At 46.5% G+C, this 26,872-nt stretch overlaps 1 protein-coding gene across 1 annotated transcript in view; it reads right to left on the reverse strand.

Annotated features, from left to right (window-relative positions):
- Window positions 1-26,872, reverse strand: part of LOC144607564 (beta-1,4 N-acetylgalactosaminyltransferase 2-like) — a 42,965-nt gene that overhangs the window by 15,169 nt on the left and 924 nt on the right. Inside the window, exons 2-5 of the mRNA XM_078424459.1 lie at window positions 25,097-25,184; window positions 9,006-9,146; window positions 1,303-1,389; window positions 913-1,100 (exon numbers count right to left, since the gene is read on the reverse strand). Coding sequence (XP_078280585.1) covers window positions 913-1,100; window positions 1,303-1,389; window positions 9,006-9,146; window positions 25,097-25,184 — 504 coding nt within the window. The remainder of the gene's footprint in view (window positions 1-912; window positions 1,101-1,302; window positions 1,390-9,005; window positions 9,147-25,096; window positions 25,185-26,872) is intronic.

Consider the following 26,872-nt stretch of genomic DNA (forward strand, 5'->3'; position numbering starts at 1 on the left):
GTGCTCTAAATTTGCACTCTAACTTGTGTGGGACCTTGTCAAAGGCTTTTTGAAAGTCCAGATACACCACATCCACTGGCTCTCCTTTATCCATTTTTCTTGTTGCATCCTCAAAACATTCCAGAAGATTAGTCAAGCATGATTTCCCTTTCATAAATCCATGCTGACTTTGACAGATCCTGTCGGATAAATCAGTCTGAAGAAGGATCTCGACCGGAAACGTCACCCATTCCCTCTCTCCTAGATGCTGCTTGACCTGCTGAGTTACTCCAGCATTTTGTGATACCTTTGAAGGATCCTGTCACTGCTTTCCAAATGCTCTGCTAGAGCATCTTTAACAATCGACTCAAGCATCTTCCCCACTACCGATGGAAGGCCAACTGGCCTATCATCCCCTGTTTTCTCTCTCCCTCCTTTCTTAAAAAGTGGGGTTACATTAGCTACCGTCCAGTCTACAGGAACTGATCCAGTCCATAGAACATTGGAAAATGATCACCAATGCATCCACAATAGCTAGGGCCACCTCCTTGAGTACTCTGGGATGCAAACCATCAGGCCCTGGGGATTTATGTGCCTTCAGTCCCAACAGTTTACCTAACAGCATTTCCTGACTCATGTGGATTCCCTTCAGTTCCTCCCTCCCACTGGATCTTTGGTCCCCGAGTATTTCTGGGAGTTTGGTCATGTCTTCCTTAGTGAAGACAAAACCAAAGTGCCCATTTAACTGTTCTGCCATTTCCTTGTTTCCCTTTATAAATTCACCTGTCTCTGATTGTAAGGGGCCTACATTTGTTACTGCTGAGTTACTCCAGCATTTTGTGAATAAATACATTTGTCTTCACTTTTATATGAAAATAACTTTGAGTTAACTTTTCAGTATTTTAAATAGAAAAGAAAAAGGTATTACTATACTTTTGCAAATGGCATTATGTATTGCTGGATGTGTGGTCCTTCAATTTTTTCAGGAGTTTCACTATCATCTGCAATGATTATCGTAATGTTTGGGTAAAATGTTCGAATACTACTTATTAACTTCCGAAGCTTATGATATCTCAAGAATGTCTTCGTCACTATTGTCACCAAGGAGTTGATGCTATTATCTGGAATAAGGATTTAAAAAAATGAAATTAATTGCAGCAATAAATTCCATTCTATAAATTGATTCATTTCTGCCTTCAAATTTATTGCAAGTCTGTTTTATCTAATGTTAACACAAATTAAGTCTTGCCTTAACAATAAGTTAATCTCTACTGATTTATGTAATCTAAATTCTTCATTAAAAAAATCTCCATAAAATGTTACCTGGTCCAGGGTCAAATAGCCTAGTCATTGGGGGCACTCTGATGAGGATTGCAAAATCAGCAATATACTCTTCAAACTGAAACGACACTTTTACAAAAACGATAATGTTTTATAATTATAGGCAGTGGGTTAAACATACTTGCACAACAAATTTACTAAAGATAAAAACTGTTGATTGCTGAAAAAACCAAAGCAAAGAGCATTCATTTAATGGTATGATGACAGTCATGAAAATATTTATGTTAACTAAACCTTAATGAATCAGAGTAAATTTATTGAAAAACTAGACCGAGGCCCAAACCTCTCCTGCATTGGTGCAGCACCCTCCCCCCTCCCCGCCCCTCCCCACCCCTCCCCATCCCTCCCCGCCCCTCCCCCACCCCTCCCCGCCCTTCCCCCACCCCTCCCCGCCCCTCCTCTATTCCCCTCCCCGCCCCTCCCCTCTCCCATCTCCCAATCTGATCATTGAAGGACAATTTTTTTTAGTAGTCATTTACCTTCTGGGGGCATTTGCGCAGTGAATCGCTATCCCAACATTGAAACAGCCCTGTGCCCACTACAGGAAACTTGTGACGGTTGTGAACCAGAAGATTACATTCTGTTCTCCAATCACTAAGATGAAATAGCCACAGAGATGCACAAATTCTAAACAGGAGAAATTGTGCATCTCAATGCCCATTCTTTAATCTTAGTGATTGGAGAACAACGTGTGTTTATCCAATTTACCACAAAATCAGGTACAGAAAGGAAAATATAAGGAAGGATAAGATTTAGAAATAAAACAGGAGACCTGATACATACGTTCTGCATTAATGTTAGAGATGCAGATGGTGCAATCTCTAGCGAATCACAAAGTGCGTTGGAGCAACTCAGCAGATCAGGCAGCATCTGTGGCGGGAATGAACAGACAACGTTTCAGGTTGGGGCCTTTCTTCAGACTGATGACAAGCAACCTTTAGGCTTGTGTCACTTCTTCTGTCTGAGGAAGAGTCCAGACTCGAAGCATCTCCTGTCCATTCCCTTTCCAGACACTCCATTCCCCGCTGAGTTCCTCCAGCACTTTGTGTTTTGCTGTATGTTTACCACACTCTCCCGATTTTTCGAGTGTTTTTAATGTTTTTTCAAGTTCGTCATGTTTGTCACTTCAACAACTCTGGACAGTCAGCAGTAGACAGTATAGTCGTGAGTTCTTGCTGGACAAGAAAACAACATCATCAACACTGGACGCTACGCTTGCAGAGGAACTTAGCGGCCTCAGAATACTCTGCCTGACCTCGACCTCGGCCTCGAGTGCTGCCCCCCGGCTGGAAAGGAGACGCCGCAGGCGGTGTGAGAGGAAGCAGAAGAGGGGTAAGCGCGGAGGCATCCGGGCTAGGCTAGCGGCTAGCCCACACAGACCGGCTATTCCGAGCATGCTAATGGCTAATGTACGCTCACTGGACAATAAAATGGACACTATAAGACTTCTCCGGTCGACCCAGCGTGAGGTGAGGGAATGCTGTGTTTACGTTTTTACGGAAACATGGCTTAATGACAACATCCCGGACTCCGCTGTTCAGCTCGACCGGCTAACATGCTACCGATCGGACAGAGCTACGGTTAGCGGGGGGAAGACTCGCGGCGGCGGTGTGATTGTTTACATCAGTGATGCTTGGTGTCGGGACGCTGTGTTGGTCTACAAACACTGTTCACCGCTGGCGGAGTTTATGGTTGTGAAGTGCCGACCTTTCTACCTCCCGAGGGAGCTAACAGCTATCCTGTTAGTCGCTGTTTACATCCCTCCCAGTTCCAACAACAAGGACAGAGAGGAGGCACTCTGCGAACTGTACCGGGCCATCTCTGAGCAGCAGACAGCACACCCAGATGGCTTTCTCATCGTAGCTGGGGACTTCAACCATGCTAACCTAAAAACTGTCATGCCCAAAGTATACCAGCATGTTGATTTCCCAACACGAGAAAACAACACCTTGGACCTTGTCTACACGACCATCAAAGGAGCATACAAGGCTTCCCCCCTCCCCCACATCGGCCTCTCTGATCACCTCACCGTTCTGCTGAAACCGGCATACAGACCCCGGGTGAAAGTCACCAAACCGGTTTCAAAAGAGGTACGTGTGTGGTCAGAGGACAGCACAGCTGCACTCCAAAACTGCTTTGAGACTACAGACTGGGACATGTTCAAGCAGGCAGCAACATACAACAACACAACCAACATTCAGGAATACACAGAGACAGTTACAGGCTACATCACCAAATGCATTGACGATGTGACCCACACCAGAGCCATCACCATCCGGGCTAACCAGAAGCCATGGCTGACAGGGGAGGTCCATGGGCTGCTGAGGGTCCGCAACGCTGCCTTCAGAGAGGGCAATCCAGCCGGTCTCAGAGCAGCCAGGGCCAACCTTTCCAGTGGCATCAGGAAAGCCAAACAACACTACACCCGGCGCATCACAGCCCACTTCAGTGACAGCAGAGACACACGGAGCCTGTGGAAGGGTATTAGGACTATCACGGACTACAAACCCTTACCACAGACCTGTGACAGTGACACCTCTCTCTTGAACGACCTCAACGGCTTCTTCGCACGCTTTGAAGCACAGAGCAACACACCTGCGCAGAAAACAACTCCCCCCCCCAACGACCAGGCTATTTGTCTGTCTCCAGGCAGTGTGAGGAGCACACTGTTAAGGATTAACACCCGGAAAGCTTCTGGACCTGACAACATTCCTGGTCGTGTGCTAAAAGACTGCGCAGCTGAGCTCACAGATGTCCTCACAGACATCTTCAACATCTCCCAGAGCCAGGCTGTTGTTCCCTTGTGCTTCAAAGAAACCACCATCATACCTGTGCCCAAGAAGTCTTCTCCATCCTGCTTCAACGACTACCGCCCTGTAGCGCTGACTTCAACCATCATGAAGTGCTTCGAGAGGCTGGTCATGAAGCAGATCAGATCCAACCTCCCCCCCTCCCTGGACCCGTTTCAGTTTGCATATCGAGCTAAGCGGTCCACTGAGGATGCCATCTCCTCTGCTCTACACCCAGCCCTCACCCACTTGGACACTAAAAACTCATATGTTAGGATGCTGTTCATAGACTTTAGCTCAGCATTCAACACCATCATCCCCCAGCAGCCGGTTTGTAAACTAACAAATCTGGGCCTCAGCCCCCTTCTCTGCAACTGGCTGCTGGACTTCCTCACTGCCAGACCCCAGTCCGTACGGGTCGGCAGCAACACATCGGACACCATCACGCTGAGTACGGGTGCCCCACAAGGATGTGTGCTAAGCCCCCTGCTCTTCACCTTGCTGACCCACGACTGCACACCCACCTACAGCTCCAACCACTTCGTCAAGTTTGCGGATGACACAACAGTGGTGGGTCTCATCAGCAACAACGACGAGACCCACTACAGGAAGGAGGTGGACCAGCTGGCCGCGTGGTGCACAGACAACAATCTCTTCCTGAATGTGGAGAAAACAAAGGAGATTGTTGTCGACTTCAGGAGAACGCACACCCAACACCCCCACCCACTGACCATCAATGGTGCTGCTGTGGAGCAGGTGAGCAGCACCAAATTCCTGGGGGTGAACATCACCGAGGATCTCTCCTGGAGCAACAACATCACGTCCATCGCCAAGAAAGCCCAGCAGCGCCTCTACTTCCTCCGCAAACTGAAGAGAGCGGGAGCCCCCACACCCATCATGTACACTTTTTACCGAGGCGCCATCGAGAGCATCCTCAGCAGCTGCATCACTGTGTGGTTCGGCAGCTGCACAGCCTCCAGCCGCAAGACCCTGCAGCGCATAGTGAACACTGCTGAGAGGATCACTGGCGCCTCACTCCCAACACTCCTGGTCCTTTACACCACCCGCCTCACCCGCAAAGCATTGAGCATTGTGGGTGACCCCTCCCACCCCTCCAACAGCCTCTTCACCCTCCTGCCTTCAGGGAGAAGGTTTCGCAGCCTGAGGTCAAGCACCACCCGACTAAAGAACAGTTTTTTCCACCAGGCTGTCAGGATGCTGAACTCTCTCCCCTCCCTTCCTCCTCTCTCCCCTGCCCCTATTGGACCTGGACTTTAACACCCCACACACACGCACATCCAGCACCAGACACTTTAAAAAAAATTTTTTAACGCATTTGAAGTGACTATATTGTATATTTTATGTTGATTGTTGTTTGCTGTGCCTTTTTAATTTTAACTTAGTTTTAGGCACTTTGTTCCTCGGGATTGTGGGAAACGGTATTTCGATTTTCTGTCTGTGTAAACTGGCTGAGGATTGACAATAAAATTGACTTTGACTTTGACTTGACTGATGATAGGAGCAAAATTAGGCCATCAAGTCTTCTCCGCCATTCAATCATGGGTGATCTATCTTTCCCTCTTAGCCCCATTCTCTGGCCTTCTCCCCATAACCCCGGACACCCGTACTAATCAAGATCTATTAATCTCTGCCTTAAAAATATCCGTTGACTTGACTTCCACAGACTTCAGTGGCAATGAATTCCAAAGATTCACCACCCTCTGACTAAAGAAATTCCTCCTCATCTCCTTCCTGTAACTGCTGAAATGGTACCAAAAAAAATGGGTGGGGAATAAATATTTAATCTTAATATAGAAAAATAAATGTTATAACTATCAACCTCTTATTTAGTGTCCTTACTCTTTTTCTTCATAGGAGTCATCCATTAAGGGCATAAGCAATGGAATAACCATGAATATGGTGCAGGTGAAACTACGAACAGTTCCCCAGGGTATTCTGGTTTCCTTTCATTGCCCCAATGCTGTGCAGGTCAGTGGACTAATTGGCCATTGTAAATTGCCATACACCTGAGTGGTTGGTCGGAGAAACAAGGGAGAGCTGATAGGCATGCACGGGAGAATGGTTTACAAGGAAATACATGGAAGAATGGAACTGATGAGATGGAAATGAAGGGCTGAATGGCCTCCATCTATGCCATGTGAAATATGGAAATACAGGTATCGATGTGATAGTACTTTATTTTGCTAAGCTTCTGTCCAATGGTGCAAACAAAAATATATCCAACGTTTAATAGCACCAGATATGTTACACTATTTAGCAACATAAAGAGAGGGCTAGCATAAGGATCAAATTCCCTAATATTGGAAAGAGTGCAAAGAAGATTTATGAGGCTGTTGCCAGGACTCAAGGGCCTGAGCTATAGAGAGAGTCTGAGCAGGCTAGCATTGCAGCCTTGGAATGCAGGAGGATGTGATGTGATATTGTAGAGGTATACAAAATCATGAGAAGAATAGATTGGGTAGATGCACAGAGTCTACTGCCCAGAGTATGGGAATCAAGAACCAGAGGACATAGGTTTAAAGTGAGGAGGGAAAGATTTAATAGGAGCCTGAGGGGCATGTTTTTCACACAAAGGGCGGTGAGTGTATGGAACGAGCTGTTGGAGGAGGTAGTTGAGGCAGGTACTATCGCAATGTTTAAGAAACTGCAGTTGATGCAAACTGCAAAACTCTAGTCTGAACCAAGAGGCACAGGGTGTTGCAGAAGCTCGACAGGCAACTTTTTGGGTCGGGACCCTTCTTCAGATTGAAGCAAAAGTGGCCGTGGTAGCAAGTCTGGGTCAGAAAATGGAATATCAGCAGGAATCACAGAGGGGGAGCAGCTAGAGTGGGTCTCAAAGAACTGTTAGAGAGAGGAATACCTCTTCAAAGTATCCATACTTTGAGGGGAATTTGCAATGGAGCAGTAAACTTCAGGAAGTGAAGTGGTATACATAGACAGCACTGAAGTAGAGATGGTTGAAAGCTTCACGTTCCTCTGAGTAAATATCACCAGTAATTTGTCTGAGACTACCCATATCGAAGTAATGGCCAAGAAAGCACACCAATACCTTTACTTTTTTAGAAGTCTTAGGCCCAACAACTCTTACCATCTTCTACAGATGCACAGTAGAAAGCATTTTATCAGGATGAATCACAGCATCTTCCAAGGGTGGGAACAACTCCTCCAAGACCGCAAAGAATTGCAGAGAATTGAGGATACAGCCCAGAACGTCACTCACTCTCTGAACACCCTGCGATACATTTTATCTGAGTCTTGCGAATTCATCAACTTTTATTTCTGTTTCTTTCTTTAATATTTTTGTTCTTAGAATGTTATGAATCACTCAAGGACTCAGCAATGAGTTTGGGGATCGAGTGGGAGGCCAGATGTGTTGGCATCTGGACTACAGTGCATGTTTCTGTGCCTGAGTATGTGGGTATGGTTTAATCACGGCTTTCTCTACAGAACCTCTGGCCGATCATCTGTGCAATTCAGCCTGTTGCTTTTACACCTCTGAAATCTGCCTACATTTGTGATCTTCAGTTTCAGGTTGATTGTTCCGGGGCAGATGGATCGTTAAGAACACAACGGATGCCAATTCTGGTAAATTCGGCATCCCTAATAAACCACAATTATTGGGCAATTAAAAACAAAAAATAGATTTAAATAATAGTTAATGATTACAATGGTAGAAGTAAGCTCTCATTCAGCAGTTTACTTTCCAAATGGTTAAAAGAATAAGAATGATGAAGTATAGTTAATAATGACTCAGACTGACGTATACAGAGAAAGATGCTGGTAGCAACAAGAAGATAAATGATTGAATAAGTTGTTCGGGTGATGGCTGAGGATTCACAAGCATGAAACAGGCCCTATGGCTCACTGAATTCACACTGAGCATTAAACACCCACTCATCCTTATCATATTTATTTTCCCCACATTCTCATTGCTTCCCACAAATTCGACCCCACTTAAATGGCAATTTAGAGTGACCATTTAAGCAACCAATATGCACACCTTTGGGATGCAAGAGGAAAGCCACGTGATCATAGTGAAAATGAGCAAACTCAACACACAATCACTAAATTACCATCCCTTCAGTCCCCTAACGCCAAAGGCCCGTTTATTTATCCACTTCTCCACTCACCACAATGCCACTGCTCTCTGTTCCACTGATATGAGATTGAAAGGCTAGGCAAAGTATCGTGTATCTTGCACTTTTACGGATGTGGCCTTGGAGAGAAAATAAGCCAACATCTGGTATCTCAGATTAGTTTAAGTCAGAGTTTGGAGATATAGCATGGAACAGGCCCTTTGGTACACTGAGTGCATGTGGACCAGCATTCTATGGTATTCAACTTTCTCATCCACTCCTTACACACTAGGAGCACTCTTTGTTTTACAGAGGCCAATTAACCCACAAATCCATATGTCTTTGGGATGTGGAAAGAAACCGGAGCATGCAGAGGAAACCTATGCGGTCACAGGGAACATGCCAACTCCACACAGACCACACAGCACTCAAAGAAAAATAGAAGGTTTGAGGCAGTGGTTCTACCAGTTGTGTCACTGTGACGCCCATTTGTTCTTCCACAAGAAAGTATCTTTGGCAATATTTATCCCCCATTCAACAGTACCTAAAAACAGATGATCTGATCATTATTTCATTGCTGTTATTGGGAGCTTGCTGCGTTCAGATTGATTCCTACATTATAGCTCAGAGTAGACCAATGATTATACTGGAGGTAATTATTTGTCTATAAAAGTGCTTTAGAATATCTTGAGACCAAAAATGATCCAATATAAATTCATGACATTTTTGAAAAGTATACAAAACCCTGCAATACAAAGATAATACACGCTATGTATAGTGCCACCTATAATTTACTTACCGTTTTTTGTATTGTTCATGTTGCAATCTTCTTCGGTTTTTGATTGCCAAATTTTGTTCCCCAATGTTAAATTTTTCAAAACTATGTGTAACCTTTCCTGATTGCAAAATTCTACAGCTGCAGTAATTTCTTTCAAATGTCCTACAGAAACAAAAAAAGTTGAAAATAGATCTACAAGTTCATTGTACTGGAAAGAACATGCATGTCCTGTCCAAACATTAAAGCCAAAGAAAGAAATTACAATATAACCACAACCTGAATACAGATCACAAAATTGAATTACTATATATGAGAAATCCAATCATTGTTCCACGTTTACAGACACAAAATGCTGTAGTCACTCAGCGGTTCAGTCAGCATGTCTGGAGAGAAGGAATGGGTAACGCCACCCATTCCTTCCCTCGAGAGATACTGCCTGTCCCTCTGAGTTATCCCAGCATTTTGTGTGTATCCTAGATTTAAACCAGCATCTGCAGTTCCTTCCTACACACTCTTCACATTTTTGGCTGACCAAAAGCCTACAAGCATTTTTCATTCTAAGTTTCCTGGATGAAATTTAATAAAGGAAATATGCCATGGGTAAAATGTTCCTGATACCAGAATTCATGGTATTTAGACTGAGATCTCTTTCTATATGCTTGGAAAAATATCCTGGTTCCAAGCACAAAGGAGATAGAATGTGGAACAGTACAACAGTACAACACAGGCCTTTTGTAACACAAAGCCTGAGCTTGGTACCAACCTTAATCCCATCAACGTGCACACGGTCTATATCCCTCCATGCTGTGCCTGAATAAATGGTTCTTAAATGCTCCAGAGACAAGTCTTCCCATTGAGTCCAATCACAAGATTAGAAATTGTTTAGCCGGAGCTGAACACACTTCTCGGCATCTGCATATAATTGCATCTTGAGGTTCTTGTGCTTCGTGCACGGTGGTGGAACAATTGGTGGAAACAGGGCCGCGACATGAACACACTTTCCTTGACCCCCCGAGACAAGTAATATTGCTCCTTAAAGGCACAAAGTGCTGGAGTGACTCAGCGAATTAGGCAGCATTTCTGGAGAATATGGATAGGTGATTTTTCAGGTCAGGACTCCCTGACCCATGTTCTGCACTGCTGCTGACCTGCTGAGTTACTCTTGCACTTTATAAATCTTTTGTAAATCAGCACCTGCAGTTCCTTAGTTCAACATTGCATCTCCTCTCCTCCAGCCTTGCCTGGGGATTTCCTGGGATCTATTATGGGGAGGGGCAGGCAACCATGGAAATCTATTTAGGGGACGTAGTAGAGGTTTGTAGACTCTTGCCCGATTCCTTCCACTGAATTGTTTTCACCAACTAGGTTCTTGAATTATTGAAATATACAGCATGGAAACAGGCCCTTTGGCCCACCGAGTCCATACAGACCATCCATCACCCCTTTCCACTAGCTCTAGGTTATCAAAGGTATCCCAAAATGCTGGAGTAACTCTGCGGGTCAGGCAGCATCTCAGGAGAGAAGGAATGGGTGAAGTTTCGGGTCGAGGCCAGTCTTGTACCCATGCAGAACTCACTGACCTCATACATTTCACCAGTAATTTCTATCCTGCTCTTAAATATACTTGGACCATCTCCGACATCTCCCTACCATTTCTGGATCTCACTATCTCCATCACAGGAGACAGACTAGTCACCGACATCTAATAATAAAATATAAAGGAGTCTGAAGAAGGGTCTCAACCCGAAAGTAGTCCCAACTCCGCCGCCTGACTCGAGTAGTCCGGAGCTCCCTCCTCCTCCCTGCACGCTCGGTAAGTGTCTTTCACCGCCAACGGCTCCACGGAGGGGAGTGGACATGGGGGCCGAGTGGGTGGAGGGAAGGGTGGGGGTAGGAGGGGGGTGAGGGTGGGGGGGAGGAGAGAGTGGGGGAAAGGGGGAGGTGGGGAAAGGGTGGCGAGAGTGAGAGTAGGCGAGGAGAGAGTGGGGCGAAGGGGAGAGTGGGACAGCGGGGGTGGTTGGGGGAAAAGGGAGCGGGGAACAGTGGGGATCAGGGAAGAGTGGGGGGAGGGAAAGGGGGAGAAGGTGGGTGGGGGGAAGGAGGCAGAGGGAGTGAAAGGGGGGGAGGATGAGGGAGGATGGGGAGGCTGGGGGAGGAGAATGGGGGAAGGGGTGTGGTAGTGGCGGGAAGAGAGTGGGGGTGGGGGGAAGGGGGACAGTGGGGGTGGGGAAGCGGGGACAGTGGGTGGGGGAGGGGGACAGTGAGAATGGGGGTGGGGCGAGTGTGGATGGGAGGGTGGGGTTGAAGGTGGAGGGAGGAGAGAGGTGGGGTGGAGGAGAGAGTGGGGATGGGAGAGAGTGAGAGTGATAATGCAGGTGGGGAGAGTGGGTGGAGGGTAGGGGTGGGAGGGGGATGAGGGTGTGGGGAGGCGGGGTGGGTGAGGAGGGGTGTAGGAGAGAGGGGGTGGGGGAGAGTGAGATTGGGGCTGGGGGAGAGAGAGTTGGGTTGGGGAGGAGAGAATATGGGGGTGGGTGGGAGGAGAGAGTGGGCGAACGGGGGGTGGGGGGGAGGAGAGAGTGGGGGAAACGGGGGGTGGGGAGAGTGAGAGTGGGGCTGAGGGAGGAGAGAATAGGGGGTGGGGGAGGGGAAAGTGGTGGAAAGAGGGGTGGTGGGGAGAGTGCGAGTGGGGGTGGGAGGGAGAGTGGGACTGGGGAGGAGGGCAGGGTGGGGTGGGGAGGAGGGACAGTGGGGGTCATGGGAGAGTGGGGGGTGGGGGGATAAGGGTGATTGAGTAGGGGGTTGAGGGTGCTACACAAATACAGGAGAGACTTTGGGTCCAGGGCTCCTCGGTCACACCCTCTCCCCTTCCCTGTACCGCCTTTAATTGCGCTCCCCCTCCCCTGGAGGAGCACGGCACCACAGTGAAGGAGAAATTTGATGGCCGCTGGCAGGACGGTGTCAGTGTCTCCCCCACCCCATTCCCCCCCTCCTCACCCACCACTCCCCTACCACCCCTCCCCTCTCCACCTCCCCCTCCTCTCGCCCCATTGAGATTCTTTTTTTTGGAACACTTTATTTTAAAGGAAAAAACACGATTTCCCCAGGTTACAATGGAAACCCTACGAGGACGGGCCCAACTTGGTCTAGTATCTATCTATCTTCTATCTATCTATCTTCTATCTATCTATTTATCTTCTATATATTACCTCCTCCACACCTCCCTCTCTGGTGTGGGGAGAGTAAGAGTGGGGCTGGGGGAGGAGAGAATGGGGGGTGTGGGTACTGGGAAAAGGGGAGGTCCCCCTCTCTCCCTCCCCCCTCAACACCTCCCCCCCAATCTCTCCTCACCCTCCCCGCCATCCCTCCCCCCTCCCTCCTCCACACCTCCCTCCCTGGTGTGGGGAGAGTAAGAGTGGGGCTGGGGGAGGAGAGAATGGGGGGTGTGGGGACGGGCCCAACGGGCCCTCTTTGCTAGTATATTACTAAAACTCTGTGTCCGTGTGTTTGTGTGTATGTGGACAGCTTATCTTTTGACGCTCGCGCAGCCAAAACGGTACACCAAAGCGCTACAATTTTTGCACCACCATATTCACCATTATCCTGGCCATATATTAAAACGACTTTCATTCAAAATGAAGCTACATTTTTAAAGCTAGAGACATTTTTAAGTTTAAAATTTTCATTTCTAACCCATTTCCTGAAGGGCTTCAGCGTGTGACGTCACAATGGCACCCGTGCACCTATGAGAGATCAGCTCGCACTCCCCGCCGGTGTTCAGCGTGTGACTTCACAATGCAATGCGACCCGCACGTCTTCAACAGATCAGCTCGCTCTCCCCCCCACCCCCCACCCACCCTTCACTAATGCGCTCCCCCCCCCACCCCCCGGACCTTTCACTAATGCGCTTCCCCCGCCCCCCTGGACCTTTCACTAATGCGCTCCCCCGCCCCCCCCCCCGGACCTTTCACTAATGCGCTCCCCCCGCGCCCACCCCCACCCCCACCCCCCCGGAGCACAGCCGCCCGTCCCGGCATGCCTCGCGCCTGCCACTCCGGGAGGTGTAGACCGCCGGGAGGTGTAGTCGCCTCACCCGCTCCGTGAGGGGGGCACCCACCCGACAGACGGCAATGGTGACGAGGGATGGAGTGGGTGAAGGGGATAGACTGGGGGAGGGGGGAGGAGGGTGGGGAGGTGGAGGGGTAGGAGGGGGGGGGGAGTAGGAGGGGGGGAGAAGGAGGAGGAGGGGGGAGGTGGGGAGCGCACTCCATTCCCCCCTCAATCCCCCTTAAAACCCCCCGAACCTGTGCTGCATTAACTTAAATTGGTTTCAGGTTTTTGTAAGAGCCCCACTCCATCCACACCCACTTATCATCCCCCGCCACAACCCACCTCAACCCCCCTTATCCTCCCCTCACCCACTTCAGCCCCCTTATCCCCCCCTCCCCCACCCTCCATTCACCCAATTCATCCCCCCTGAGCTCCCTTTAAAACTCCCCCAAACCGCCACTGCATTGGTCTAAAACCCTCCCCTTACTCAGCCACTCCATTCCCACCTCCCCTTAAAACTCCCACAAACCTCTCCTGCATTAACTGAAATTGTGTTTAGAATTTTTTTCAGAGCCCCGCTCACGCACTCCATTCCCCCCTCAATCCCCCTTAACTCCCCCAAACCTGTGCTGCATTAATTTAAATTGGCTTCAGGCTTTTTAAAGAGCCGCACTCACCCACTCCATCCACACCCCCTCAACCCCACTTATCATCCCCCACACAACCCACCTCAACCCCCTTATCCCCCCCTCAGCCCCCTTATCCCCTCTCCTCCATCCCCCATACGCCCAATTCATCCTCCCTGAACCACCTTTAAAACTCCCCCAAACCTCGACAGCATTGGTCTAACACCCTCCCCTTACTCAGCCACCCCATCCCCTCACACACGCACTCCATTCCCAACTCAACCCCCCCCCCCCTCCCCATAAAACTACCCCAAACCTGTGCTGCATTAACTGAAATTGTGTTTCAGGTTTTTTTTTTTTTTAAGAGCCCCACTCACCCACTCCATCCTCAACTCCTTATCATCCCCCCACAACCCACCCCCTTATCCTCTTCTCACCCACTCCATCCCCCAGCCCCATTATCCCCCCTCTCTTCCACCCTCCATTCACCCAATTCATCCTCCCTGAACCCCCTTTAAAACTCCCCCAAACCGCCACTGCATTGGTCTAAAACCCTCCCCTTACTCAGCCACTCCATTCCCACCTCCCCTTAAAACTCCCCCAAACCTCTCCTGCATTAACTGAAATTGTGTTTAGGATTTTTCTTCAGAGCCCCACTCACGCACTCCATTCCGCCCTTAATCCCCCTTAAAACTCCCCCAAACCTGTGCTGCATTAACTTAAATTGGTTTCAGGTTTTTTTGTTTGTTTGTTTAAAGAGACCCACTCACCCACTCCATCCTCAACTCCTTATCATCCCCCCCACAACCCACCCCCTTATCCTCTTCTCACACACTCCATCCCCCAGCCCCATTATCCCCCCTCTCTTCCACCCTCCATTCACCCAATTCATCCCCCCTGAACCCTTTTGAAACTCCCCCAAACCTCTACTGCATTGGTCTAACACTCAGCCACTCCACCCCCCCGCGTTCCTGGGTGGGGGCAGGGGAGGGGCAAGTGGGGGTGGCTAGGGGGGATGGAGTGGGTTAGTAGGGGGAGGAGGGGGGGATAAGGGGGGATTGAGTGGGGGGTTGAGGGTGCTACAATACAAGCGAGGCTTTGGGTCCAGGCCTCACTCAATCATACCCTCTCCCCTTCCCTGTCCCCCTTCTATGAGGAATGGGCCGAACGGGTCCACTTGGTCTAATATGTTATAAAGGCTTACCAGTTCCCTCCATATGGAGAGAGAAATTTTAATTTTTGCCATGGTTTCAGGTTTAAGTGCATATAATCAAGGGTGGGGTTTTTTTCCTCATCCTGAAACAAAAGGCTTGACCCAATAATGTCCAGTTTCAAGATAAAAATCATGAGAAATGCTTCCAAGCCAATTAGCATGAAAATCAGGGAATAGGTCTTGTACTGCATGCTGAAAAAGAAATGTGATATAAAATTAAAACATTTTGAGAATCAAATTCAAATAAAACAATGATTTAAATAAATAAAACAATATTTAAACCTAACCATAATACTACAGTAGTAATTGATCAGAATTTGAATTCGATGGCAGCTGAGGAAGTTAAATTAAAGTAGTTCAGTGGTACGGGTGTCAGGGGTTATGGGGAGAAGGCAGTGAGAATGGGGTTAGAAGGGAGGGATTAAATGGCGGAGTAGACTTGAAGGGCCGAATTACCTAATTCTGCTCCTATCACTTGTGAACTGATGAACGTATGGCACAGTGCCAATGCTGGCATATCTGCTGCCTCACAGTAAACTAGAGACCAGGGTTCGACCCTCACGTCAGGTACTATCTCTGCAGAGTTTGTATGTTCTCCCTGTAACCGTGCGGGTTTCTTCAAGGTGCTCCAGTTTCCTCCCACAAGCCATGCGGGTTTGTAGGTTAATTGGTCTTTTAAATGCCACTAACGTATCTGGATTCAACCACTGCCCTCTTTTAAACGTTGCCCCTCTCACTTTAAAGCAAAGCTCTTTCGTATTCGATATTTTAATCCTAGAAAAAAGGTGTGACAGTTAAATAACAGCCTAGTTTGCCAACTCAAACACCCAGGAGCGAAGGCGATTACGAAATATGGTGAATACTGCCTGGTCCAAGCTAACTAATACGATTGCGGAGTTGGTGAACCACATTCCTTATTGAAGGTTATTATTGCTCTAAACTGACTGTCATGAAGTAGGGTCTCGACCCGAAACGTCGCCCATTCCTTCTCTCCTGAGATGCTGCCTGACCTGCTGAGTTACTCCAGCTTTTTGTGAATAAATACCTTCGTCATGATAACTGATGTCAAGAGGGAATTTGTTGAACATCAATTATTACTTAATTGTGATATATCAAGATCACTAGATTCAGGTGTGGTTCGAGATGATTGAAAATTTGTCAGTATTACACAAGAAGGGAGCAAAGCAGAATAATGAGAACCGGTTAGACTGACTTCTGTGGTTGTTAAGATTTTAGAATCCATTGTAAAGGAAGAGGTTATGGAGTTCATGTGAAAGTAGACCGAAGTCAGCATGGTTTTGTGAAGGGAATGTCTTGCCTGGAAAATCTGCTGGAATTCTTTGAAGAAGAAAATTGCAGGATCGTGAAAGGAGAATCAGTATATGTTGTTTACTTAGATTTTCAGAAAGCCCTTGATAAGGTGCCAAACGTGAGGCCGCTAATGAAGATGAGAGCCCATGGTATCAAAGGGCAGATATTAGCATGGATAGCACGTTGGCTGGATGGCAGAAGGCAACGTTGCAAAAAAGGGGGCATTTTCTGGTTGGTTGCCAGCGAGTAGCAGAGTTCCACAGGGCTCGGTGCTGGTGCACCAATTATGACTTAATTGTGATATATCAAGATCACTAGATTCAGGAGTGGTTCGAGATGATTGAAAATTTGTCAGTATTACACAAGAAGGAAGCAAAGCAGAATAATGAGAACCGGTTAGACTGACCACCTCACCTCACATCCGGAATCTTGGAATCATCCTTGATCAAACCCTCTCCTTCGACAAACACATCAAACACATCACAAAGACAGCCTTCTTCCACCTCAAAAACATTGCCCGTCTCCGTCCATCCCTCTCCTCCACAGCTGCAGAAACCCTCATCCACGCCTTCATCACCTCCCGTCTGGACTACTGCAACAGCCTCCTCTATGGCGCACCCTCAAAAATCATCAATAAACTTCAATACATTCAAAACTCCGCTGCCCGTCTACTCACACACACCTCGATCCGTGACCATATCACCCCCGTCCTTTATAAACTCCACTGGCTCCCCATCCCCCAGAGAATCCAGTACAAAATCCTCCTCATAACCTACAAAGCCCTCCATAACCTGGCCCCATCCTACCTGACCGACCAATTATGACTTAATTGTGATATATCAAGATCACTAGATTCAGGAGTGGTTCGAGATGATTGAAAATTTGTCAGTATTACACAAGAAGGGAGCAAAGCAGAATAATGAGAACCGGTTAGACTGACCGTATATTAATATATTGATAAGACTGTATATTAATGATTTGGATGAGGGGACTGATGGCTATGTGGCCAAATTTGCAGATGATATGAAAATATGTGGAGCGGCAGGTAGTGTAAAGAAAGCTGGGACTCTACAGAAGGACTTGGACCGGTTGGAAGAGTGGACAGAGAAGTGGCAGATGGAATATAGTGTAGCAAAATGTGGAGTCATGCATTTTTGTCGTACGAATAAAGTCATAGACTATTTTCTAAATGGGGAGAGAATCTAGAAATAAGAGGTGCAAAGGGACTTGGAAGTGCTGGTGCAGGATTCCCCAAAAGTTAATCTGCAAGTTGAATCAGTAGTAAGGATGGCAAATGCAATGCTAGCATTTATTTCAAGAGGGCTAGAATACTAAAAGAGGGATGTAATGTTGAGGCACTATAAGGCATTGATAAGGCCGTATTTGGAATATTGTGAGCAATTTTGGGCACCATATCTGAGGAAGGATGTGCTGGCGCTGGAGAGGATCCAGAGGAGGTTTACAAGAATGATCCCAGGAACGAGTAGGTTAACCTATGATGAGTGTTTGTCATCACTGGGCTTGGTACTCGCTGGAGTTTAAAAGAATGAGAGGGGACCTCTGAATCATACAGAATAGTGAAAGGCTTGGATAGAGTAGATGTGGAGAGGATGTTTCCACTAATGGGAGAGTCTAGGACTAAAGCTCAAAGCCTCAGAATTATAGGACGTTCTTTAAGGAAGGAGATGAGGAGGAATTTCTTTAGTCAGAGTTTGGTGAATCTGTGGAATTCTTTGCCACAGATGGCTGTGGAGGCCAAGTCAGTGGATATATTTAAGGCAGAGATAGATAGATTCTTGATTAGTATGGGTGTCAGAGGTTATGGGGAGAAGGCAGGAGAATGGGATTAGGAGGGAGAGATCAGTATTGGAACTGGAGATCAGCCATGATTGAATGGCAGAGTAGACTTGATGGGCCGAATTGCCTAATTCTGCTCCTATAACTTATGATAATAATACATTACATTTATATAGTGCTTTTCATATACTCAAAGACGCTTTACAGGGATTTAGAGAACATAGGGAAGTGAATAAATAGATAAATAAGTAAACAAACAGAGAAAGGAGACAGAAGGTGAGGTGACCTTCAGTGGTTGAAGGCAGTACTGAACAGGTGAGACTTCAGCGATGTTTTGAATGTGGTGAGTGTGGAGGAGTCTCTGACGGTTTGATGTAGTGAGTTCCATAGGGTGGGAGCAGCGATGGAGAAAGCCCTGTCCCCCCAGGATCTGAGTTTGGTCCGGATGTGGGGGGATAGGAGATTGGCAGCAGCAGAGCAGGTGGGAGTGTGCCTGTGGAGGAGGTCGGTCAGGTAGGATGGCGCCAGGTTATGGAGGGCTTTGTAGGTCATGAGGAGGATTTTGTACTGGATTCTCTGGGGGATGGGGAGCCAGTGGAGTTTGTAAAGGACGGGGGTGATATGGTCACGGATCGGGGTGTGGGTGAGTAGGCGGGCAGCGGAGTTTTGAATGTATTGAAGTTTACTGATGATTTTTGAGGGTGCGCCATAGAGGAGGCTGTTGCAGTGGTCCAGACGGGAGGTGATGAAGGCGTGGATGAGGGTTTCTGCAGCTGTGGAGGAGAGGGATGGACGGAGACGGGCAATATTTTTGAGGTGGAAGAAGGCTGTCTTTGTGATGTGTTTGATGTGTTTGTCGAAGGAGAGGGTTTGATCAAAGATGATTCCAAGATTCCGGATGTGAGGGGAGGTGGATACTGGGAGACCATCAATATTGAGGATGAAGTTTTGGGTGGATTTGGTGAGCGTTTTTGGACCAATGATGATGATTTCAGATTTGTTGCAGTTGAGTTTGAGGAAATTTGATTGAAGCCAAGATTTTATTTCAGTGATGCAGTTTGTCAGTGTAGAGTGTGTGGTGGTGGAGATTGACTTGATGGAGATGAGGAGCTGGATATCATCGGCGAAGCAGTGGAAGTTGAGACCATGACGGCGGATTAATTGACCAAGGGGGAACAGGTAGAGGATGAAGAGGAGGGGGCCAAGGACTGAGCCTTGGGGGACACCTTGGGGGAGGGGAGCGGTGGGGGATTTACAGTTGTTAATGGAGATGAACTGGTGCCTGTCAGAGAGGTAAGATTTGAACCAGGATAGGGCTGTGCCGGTGATATTAAAGGAGGTTTCAAGTCGGGTGAGGAGAATGGAGTGATTTATGGTGTCAAAGGCGGCGCTGAGGTCAAGTAGGATGAGGATGTTGAGGTTGCCAGCGTCGGAGGAGAGGAAAAGGTCGTTTGTGATTTTGAGGAGCGCAGTTTCAGTACAGTGGTTGGAGCGGAATCCGGATTGGAAAGTTTCATACAGGTTATTGGTAGAGAGGTGGTATTTGAGTTGGGAAGCTACAGCACGTTCCAAAACTTTGGACAGAAAGGGTAGGTTGGAGATTGGTCTGAAGTTGTTTGGGGTGTCAGGGTTGAGACCAGGTTTTTTCAGAATGGGGGTGACAGCAGCGATTTTGAGGGATGGCGGGACGATGCCAGTGGACAGGTAGGAGTTTATTGTTGCAGTGATAAGTGGAGAGAGAGCAGGAAGGCAGGCCTTGACAAAGCTGGAGGGGATGGGGTCCAGAGAGCAGGTGGCAGTTTTTATTCCTGTGAAGAGGTCAGAGAGGTCGGTGGTGGAGACTGGGGAGAACTGAGGCAGGGGTTGACAGGATAAGGGGGGGCAGGTGGTTTGAGGGGGAGCAGGTGCGTTGGTGGTTAAGGTGCTGTAGATGTTGTCTATTTTGCTTTGGAAGAATGAAAGGAAAGTGACCTTATGACCTTATGAAAAACACAGCCTCTGAATGATGAGGTGAGGAGTCAATTCACACTAAGAAGGTAGAAGCACATTGAGTCTGGGTTTAAAACTTCGTACAGAATCCCCCATTACAATCAACTTCATTGCAAATAAAAATAAGCAAACCTAGCTTGAATTTCTGTTGAGTATGAAACTTTAGCTGCGGAAAGATTGTCTTTTAAGCAGAGCAATTCAAGAAAATCAGATGCAGGAAAAGAAAATAAGAATGTAGAATTGTCATAATTTGTACTCAGTCCTATTCCTTGGACGAAGGGAATATAATTTAAGGGCCATTCAACAAAAAAGCTTTTTACTGTACCTCGGTACAGATGATAATAAATTCCCCGAGCATTAGCTCTACTCAACAGCCAAAAGTCTGTAGCTTCCTTTTGCTCTGGTATTTTATTTCATTCTTCACATGTTTAAATTATAATGTTTTATTTTTAATTGTCTACTGTGTATCGTGGTGTTACTTGCGAGCAAAGCACAAGGCAAATTTCTTGTGTGTATACATATTTGGCTAACAAAATTTATTCAATTCAATTCAATTCAATTATACTAAACTAAACGTTTGTTTGACCTGTCCTTCCTCTTGACGATGTGTGGTTCGTGACTGCTTTGTGTCGCACCATGGCGAAAACAGTTCCAATACTGACTGAGCCCCACCAAAGTTTATGCAAACTGAAATTTGACATATTTATCATGAGAAGCTGGCCGCTATACGCTACATGAAAGAAAACAAAATGCTGAGCGGGTATTTGTACAAACAAGGAACGACAGATGTTGCTTTGCAAAGGAAAGACCTGAAGTACTGGTGTAACTCGGTGGGTCAGTCAGTATCAGTGGAGTACAGGGCCCTGGTGAGACTGCACCTGGAGTGATGCATGTTTCTCCGTTCCCTGCAAATCCATGCACCTGTTTCAAAACCTTTTAAACGGCACTTCCACCACCATACTTGGTAGCACGTTTCAGGAACACACCACTTCTCTGTTGCAGAGAAAAACATATCCTACATGACTTTATCTCCTAATTTCCACATTTCTTCAAAACTTTATCTAGTCCATTGAAAACGTAAGTATTTCTAGCAGGTTTGCTGCTTTAATATGGGCTTTCATTAGATCAAAATATTTTGCAAAGCAGTTTAAAAAATAAGCAATCCTACCTTGAATTTCCCTTGAATACGAAACTGTAGCTGTAGAAAAATGCCTTTTAAGCAGAGCAATTCAAGCAAAACGGGCACAGGTGAAGAAAATAAGAACTTAAAGTTGTTATCATTCGTACTTGGTCCAAAAAAAGCAAAATTTAAGTGTCATTAATGTGTAGATTGTTTGAGTCGCTGTACGTCTTGGAGTTCTACACCTCTTGACTACAATGATTTATTAAAAACAGAGAACAACTCCTCAACCAGTGTGCACCGCCCAGATTGAAATAATGATGACAACATAACAATTATACCTTTGATAGAATCTGACATTTAACCAATTATTGAGACATTTAAGTAAAGAAACCAAATAATTGCTGGATTCGGTATAAACAAGGACCTGCAGATGCTGCTTTACAAACGAAGGACAGAAAGTGGTGGTGTAACTCAGCAGGTCAGGCAGTACCCCTGGAGAACAAGGTGAAGTGACGTTTTGGGTTGAGTCTGAAGAAGGGTCCTGATCCTTTGTAGATTATGTTATAAGACGTACAAAGACGTACAGGTATGTAGGTTAATTGGCTGGGTAAATGTAAAAATTGTCCCTAGTGGGTGTAGGATAGTGTTAATGTACGGGGATCACTGGGCGGCACGGACTTGGTGGGCCGAAAAGGCCTGTTTCCGGCTGTATATATATATATATATATTAAGTACAGTGTTTACATACCTGTGATGCTCGACCAGAAACATCACACATTCCTTCTCTCCAGAAATGCTGCCTGTCTTGCTGAGTTACTCCAGCTTTTTGTATCTATCTTCGGTTTAAACCAGTATCAGCAGTTCCTTCTTACACAGTAAGAATTTCATTGTTCCATTTCGGTGTACATGAGAATTAATCACCCTTGCCTCTCTAATGCTAGAACATTAGTACCCAACAGCAATAATGGTCACTTGTGCCTGTGATACAGAAAATATTCATATGCCTCTTCATCTATTTATATATTAAAACTCTCGTTTGTTTGTTTGTTTGTTCCTGAACTACTGCCAAAACAGTACACGACAGCATGACAATTTTAGGCCCACCTTACTCACCACCTTACTTCCATTCTTCTAATGGAAGACGGTTAATTGTGTTATATTTGAAAAGTTATTCAAATTTTAAAGTTTAAATCTATTTCCGATGGAGGGAGGGGGCGGGAGGGGGGAGGGAGGGAGGAGGATAAGGGGGGTTGAGGGGGATGGAGTGGGGGGGAGGGGAAGTGGAGGGAGGGGTAGTGGAGGAGGGAGGGAGGGGAGGAGGGAGTGGGGAGGGAGGGGAAAGAGGGGAGGGAAGGGGGGGAAGGGGAGGGTGCTGCACCGATGCAGGTGAGGTTTGGGCCCAACGGGTCCGCTTGGTCTAGTCTATATACTAAAACTCTTGTTTGTTTGTTTGTTCCTGAACTCCAGCCAAAACGGTGCAAGTTAACGCACAATGTTTCGGCCCACCTTACTCACCGTCATCCCTTTGGTGATAATGGAAGAGGTTTCATTGAAATCGGTGTTGTACCTTTAAAGTTATTCACATTTTAAAGTTTAAATCTATCTCCGAGGGAGGGAGGGAGGGAGGGGGAGGGACAAGGAGGAGAGGGGGGAGGAGAGCAGAAGGAGACGGGAGAGTGGAATGGGGGGGAGGGAGGGTGAAGGGAGGGGGAAGGAGGATGGGAGGGAGGAAGGAGGGTGGAAAGAAGGGGGGATGGAGGGGGAGAAGGAAGGGGAGGGGAGGAGGGTGGAGGAAGGGGGAGGAGGTGAGGGGGAAGGGAGGGGGGAGTGTGGGGGAGGGGTGGGGGGAGGGGTGGAGGGCGAGGAGGGAAGGGAGGGGAGGCGGGAGGGGAAGAGGGGTGTAGGTGGGGGAGGGGGGAGGAATAGGGGGAGGGAGGGGGAGGAATAGGGGAGGGAGGGTGAAGAGGGTGCAAGAAGGGGGGAAGGGGAGGGGGAGAAGGAAGGGGAGGGAGGGTGGAGGGAGGGGTAGGGGAGGAGGTGAGGGAGGGGGAGTGGGAGAGGAGGGGGGAGGGGGAAGGGAGAGGTAGGGGAGAAGGGAAGGGAGGCGAGTGGGGGAGGAGAGGTTTAGGAGGGGAGGGGGAAGAGGGGTGTAGGACAGAGAGGGGTGTAGGACAGAGGAGGGGGAGAGGGGGAGGGGGAAGGAGGAGAGGGGGAAGTGGGGGGAAAGAGAGGGGGGAGAGGGAGATAAATCCTCCCCATTAATAACCTTTAGGTTCAGTGCCTTTTTGGTTGGAGGTAATGAAGACACAAGGACTATTATCAGAGTTACCCCAATTCAAGAATGCACTTTATTTGTCGAATTCTTTCATTCTTTCATTTTCTGGAATCATTTGTTCCCAAGATGGTTGAAAAGTGCATTGAGAAATCCGAATAGAATATCAGAAATGTGGCATTTGATGTATTTTCATAACTTTTTTTAACAAATAAATGCCCAATGAACAGTTTATAAGTTTCTCAAAAAAACGATGTCATCTGAACAGAAGTTTGTATTATTAGTTGTTTAGTTAGGGAGTAACCATCTGTGTTGGAAAGGTAAAATTGGGGTGAGCAAAATTAGGATGATCCTAACAAAGATTTCTGGAGAGAAATTTGGTTAGAGGTGTTTTCTAAATGAGAGGAACATCAGATAATATTTTTTTTTTCTATTAACTTTGCTGGCAGTAAATTTGAGTTTAATTGGGTTCTCAAATTTATCAGATTAAATTTCTGTTTAGGAATAGAATATCTGTTCTCTTTAGGACCTTTTTTTTTGGTATTATTTTATATTTGTAGAGCAGACTTGCTAAGCAATGTATTTAAATTTAACCCACCAACAATTTTTATTCATACCTTCAACATTGCAATGTTTATTGTGGTAACAGGAACGTTATCAAACAAAAATGTTACTGAAGGACAGATGACCAAATATTGAAAGCAATTGGTTTTACAGCGTGCCTTAAAAGAATGAAAAGTTAGTGTTGGAAAGGATCGTGGAGGAAATTCCAGAACCCCATATTTGACAACTAAAAGCATTACAATTATCTATAGAGCAAGTAAATTTGGGAAGGAATAAGGGCCAGAATTAAAGGGTCATATATATGCTAGGATGTTTTTAAAACTCGTGGAGATTCGCAAAATAATTAAAAGAGGAACAATGGATGGATTTTCTTTTACTTATTAGCTTTTATCAGAATTCCAACTGCAAACATTTACATCAACAGTGATTTTTTTTTGTGTAAAGTTCTTATTTAATCTGCTTTCTCCCTGACCAGCAGTCCAGCTCTGTACATAATCTTCTGATTTGTATTATCTTTATCTGATCTGACCAAAGAGTTTTGATTTCTAATTCTTGTGCTTGGCAGCAATAAAGATATACAGAATGTTATTTTTCAAATGTCTGGGAAAATTGTTTTTTTTTTTTAGTATTAGCAGATATTTGAGTGATTTTCTTGATTTAAACATTTTATATTAATACATCAGTACAACAATGCCAAAGAGAGATAACACAGAACAAACTTGGATCAATTGCAACACTTTTATTAATTGTTCAATGTGAATATCCTACAATAAAACTGCAAACTAGAGAAACATCACCTCATGTTTTGCAACCCAATAACACGAACGTTGAATTCTCCATTTTCAATTAACCCGCACCACCGCTGTCCCTTTCTCTCACCTCCTACCTACCCAAGAACTCTCACACACTTCTTTCTTTCCACAATATCCCTTCAAAAATACCAGGGGGCGTTGCACGATGACTGCCTCGCCTACAGTCTGTCCTTTTTGAACTTTTTGGTAAGTTTTAAAAGTTTGTGTAACTGTTCTCTGGTTGGTTTTATGTGGGGGGTGGGGGAGGGGGTCAGGGGAAACTTTTTTTCAATCTCTTACCTTGCCGGAGATGTGATTGTTTTCCGGATCGTATCTCCGGTCGCTCTGCGGCCTAACATCGTGGAGCTGGAGGCCTTACCTGGGACGGACTTTGAGCCCCACCGCGGGGCCGTGGACTTTACAGCTAAGCGTGCAATTCCTTGCCTGGATCGACGCTCCAATGCGGCCTGCGGATTTTAATATCAAGGAGCTCACAATCTCAGGTTGTGACTGGTCGGGAGCTTCAAGCCGCTAATAAAGTGTGATTGTGATTCCACAGTATCCCCCAGCCCCTGTATTTTGTGAAACATAATTCACATCTCTATCCCGGTGTCTTCTATGGAAAGCTAACTTTAAATAAGGATTTTAGCAGACCGTGGACCCGTTGGGCCCAAACCTCTCCTGCATTGGTGCAGCACCCTGTCCTCCCCCCCTCCCCTCCCCTCCCCTCCTCAACTCCCTCCTCTCCCCCTCCGTCCCCCCTCTCCCCCACTCCCTCCCGCCTCCTACCCTCCCCCTCACCCCCACCCTCCTCCCCCTTTTCCCCCCACTCCACCCCCTACCCTTCCCCTCCCCCCCAAATCCATCCCCCCAAACCCCCTTATCCTCCCTCCCTCCACCCCTCTCCCTCCCCCCTCCCTCCCTAGGAGATAGATTTAAACTTTAAAATGTGAATAGCTTTAAATATATAACACCGATTTCAATAAAACTACTTGCATTATCACTAAAGTGATGATGGTGAGTAAGGTGGGCCTAAAATTGTTGCACTATCGTGTACCTATTCGGCTGAAGTTTGATCACAAACAAACAAACAAACGAGGGTTTTAGTATATAGATTGTAAGGCACCTTTATTAATTCTATGTCATAGCATGCTTTTACAAAGTTTCTATAGAAAGCTAAAATTAAATTTTAACATTCTTATTCAATGATTGAATATGATCAAATTATACAACCATACAATTGAACAGATTATAAAGATAATTACATGCATAAAATAACATTGCAGTTCAAAATGTTTAGAGTATTATCCAAAACCCCCCATAATCAGTTATTGATTATCAACACAGCAACATAGAAAATAGGTGCAGGAGTAGGCCATTTGGCCCTTCGAGCCTGGCCGCCATTCAATATGATCATGGCTGATCATCCTAAATCAGTACCCCATTCCTTCTTTCTCCCCATATCCCTTGATTCCGTTAGCCCTAAGATCTATATCTAACTCTCTCCAGAACATCCAGTGAATTGGCCTCCACTGCCTTCTGTGGCAGAGAATTCCACAGATTCACAACTGCGTGAAAATGTTTTTCCTCATCTCAGTCCTAAATGGCCTACCCCTTATTCTTAAACTGTGACCCCCTGGTTCTGGACTCCTCCAACATCGGGAACATTTTTCCTACATCTAGCCTGCCCAATCCTTTAAGAATTTCTATAAGATCCTCTCTCATCCTTCTAAATTCCAGGAATATAAGCCAAGTCAATCCATTCTTTCATCATATGTCAGTCCTGCCATCTCGGGAATTAACCTGGTGAACCTATGCTGCACTCCCTCAATAGCAAGAATGTCCTTCCTCAAATTAGGAGACCAAAATTGCACACAATACTCCAGGTGTCGTCTCACCAGGGCCCTGTACAAATGCAGTAGGACTTCCTTGCTCCTATACTCAAATCCTCTCGCTATGAAGGCCAACATGCCATTTGATATCTTCACAGCCTGCTGGAGGAACAGCATTTCATATTTCGCTTAGGCAGTTTATACCCCAGCGGTATGAACATTTGACTTCTCTAACTTCAGATAGTTCCTCTGTCCCTCTCTTTCCTCTTCCCCCTTCCCAGTTCTCCCACTAGTCTTCCTGTCTCCTACTACATCCTACCTTT

Source organism: Rhinoraja longicauda, chromosome 29 (genome assembly GCF_053455715.1).
Source record: "Rhinoraja longicauda isolate Sanriku21f chromosome 29, sRhiLon1.1, whole genome shotgun sequence".
Taxonomy (NCBI): Eukaryota; Metazoa; Chordata; class Chondrichthyes; order Rajiformes; family Arhynchobatidae; genus Rhinoraja; species Rhinoraja longicauda.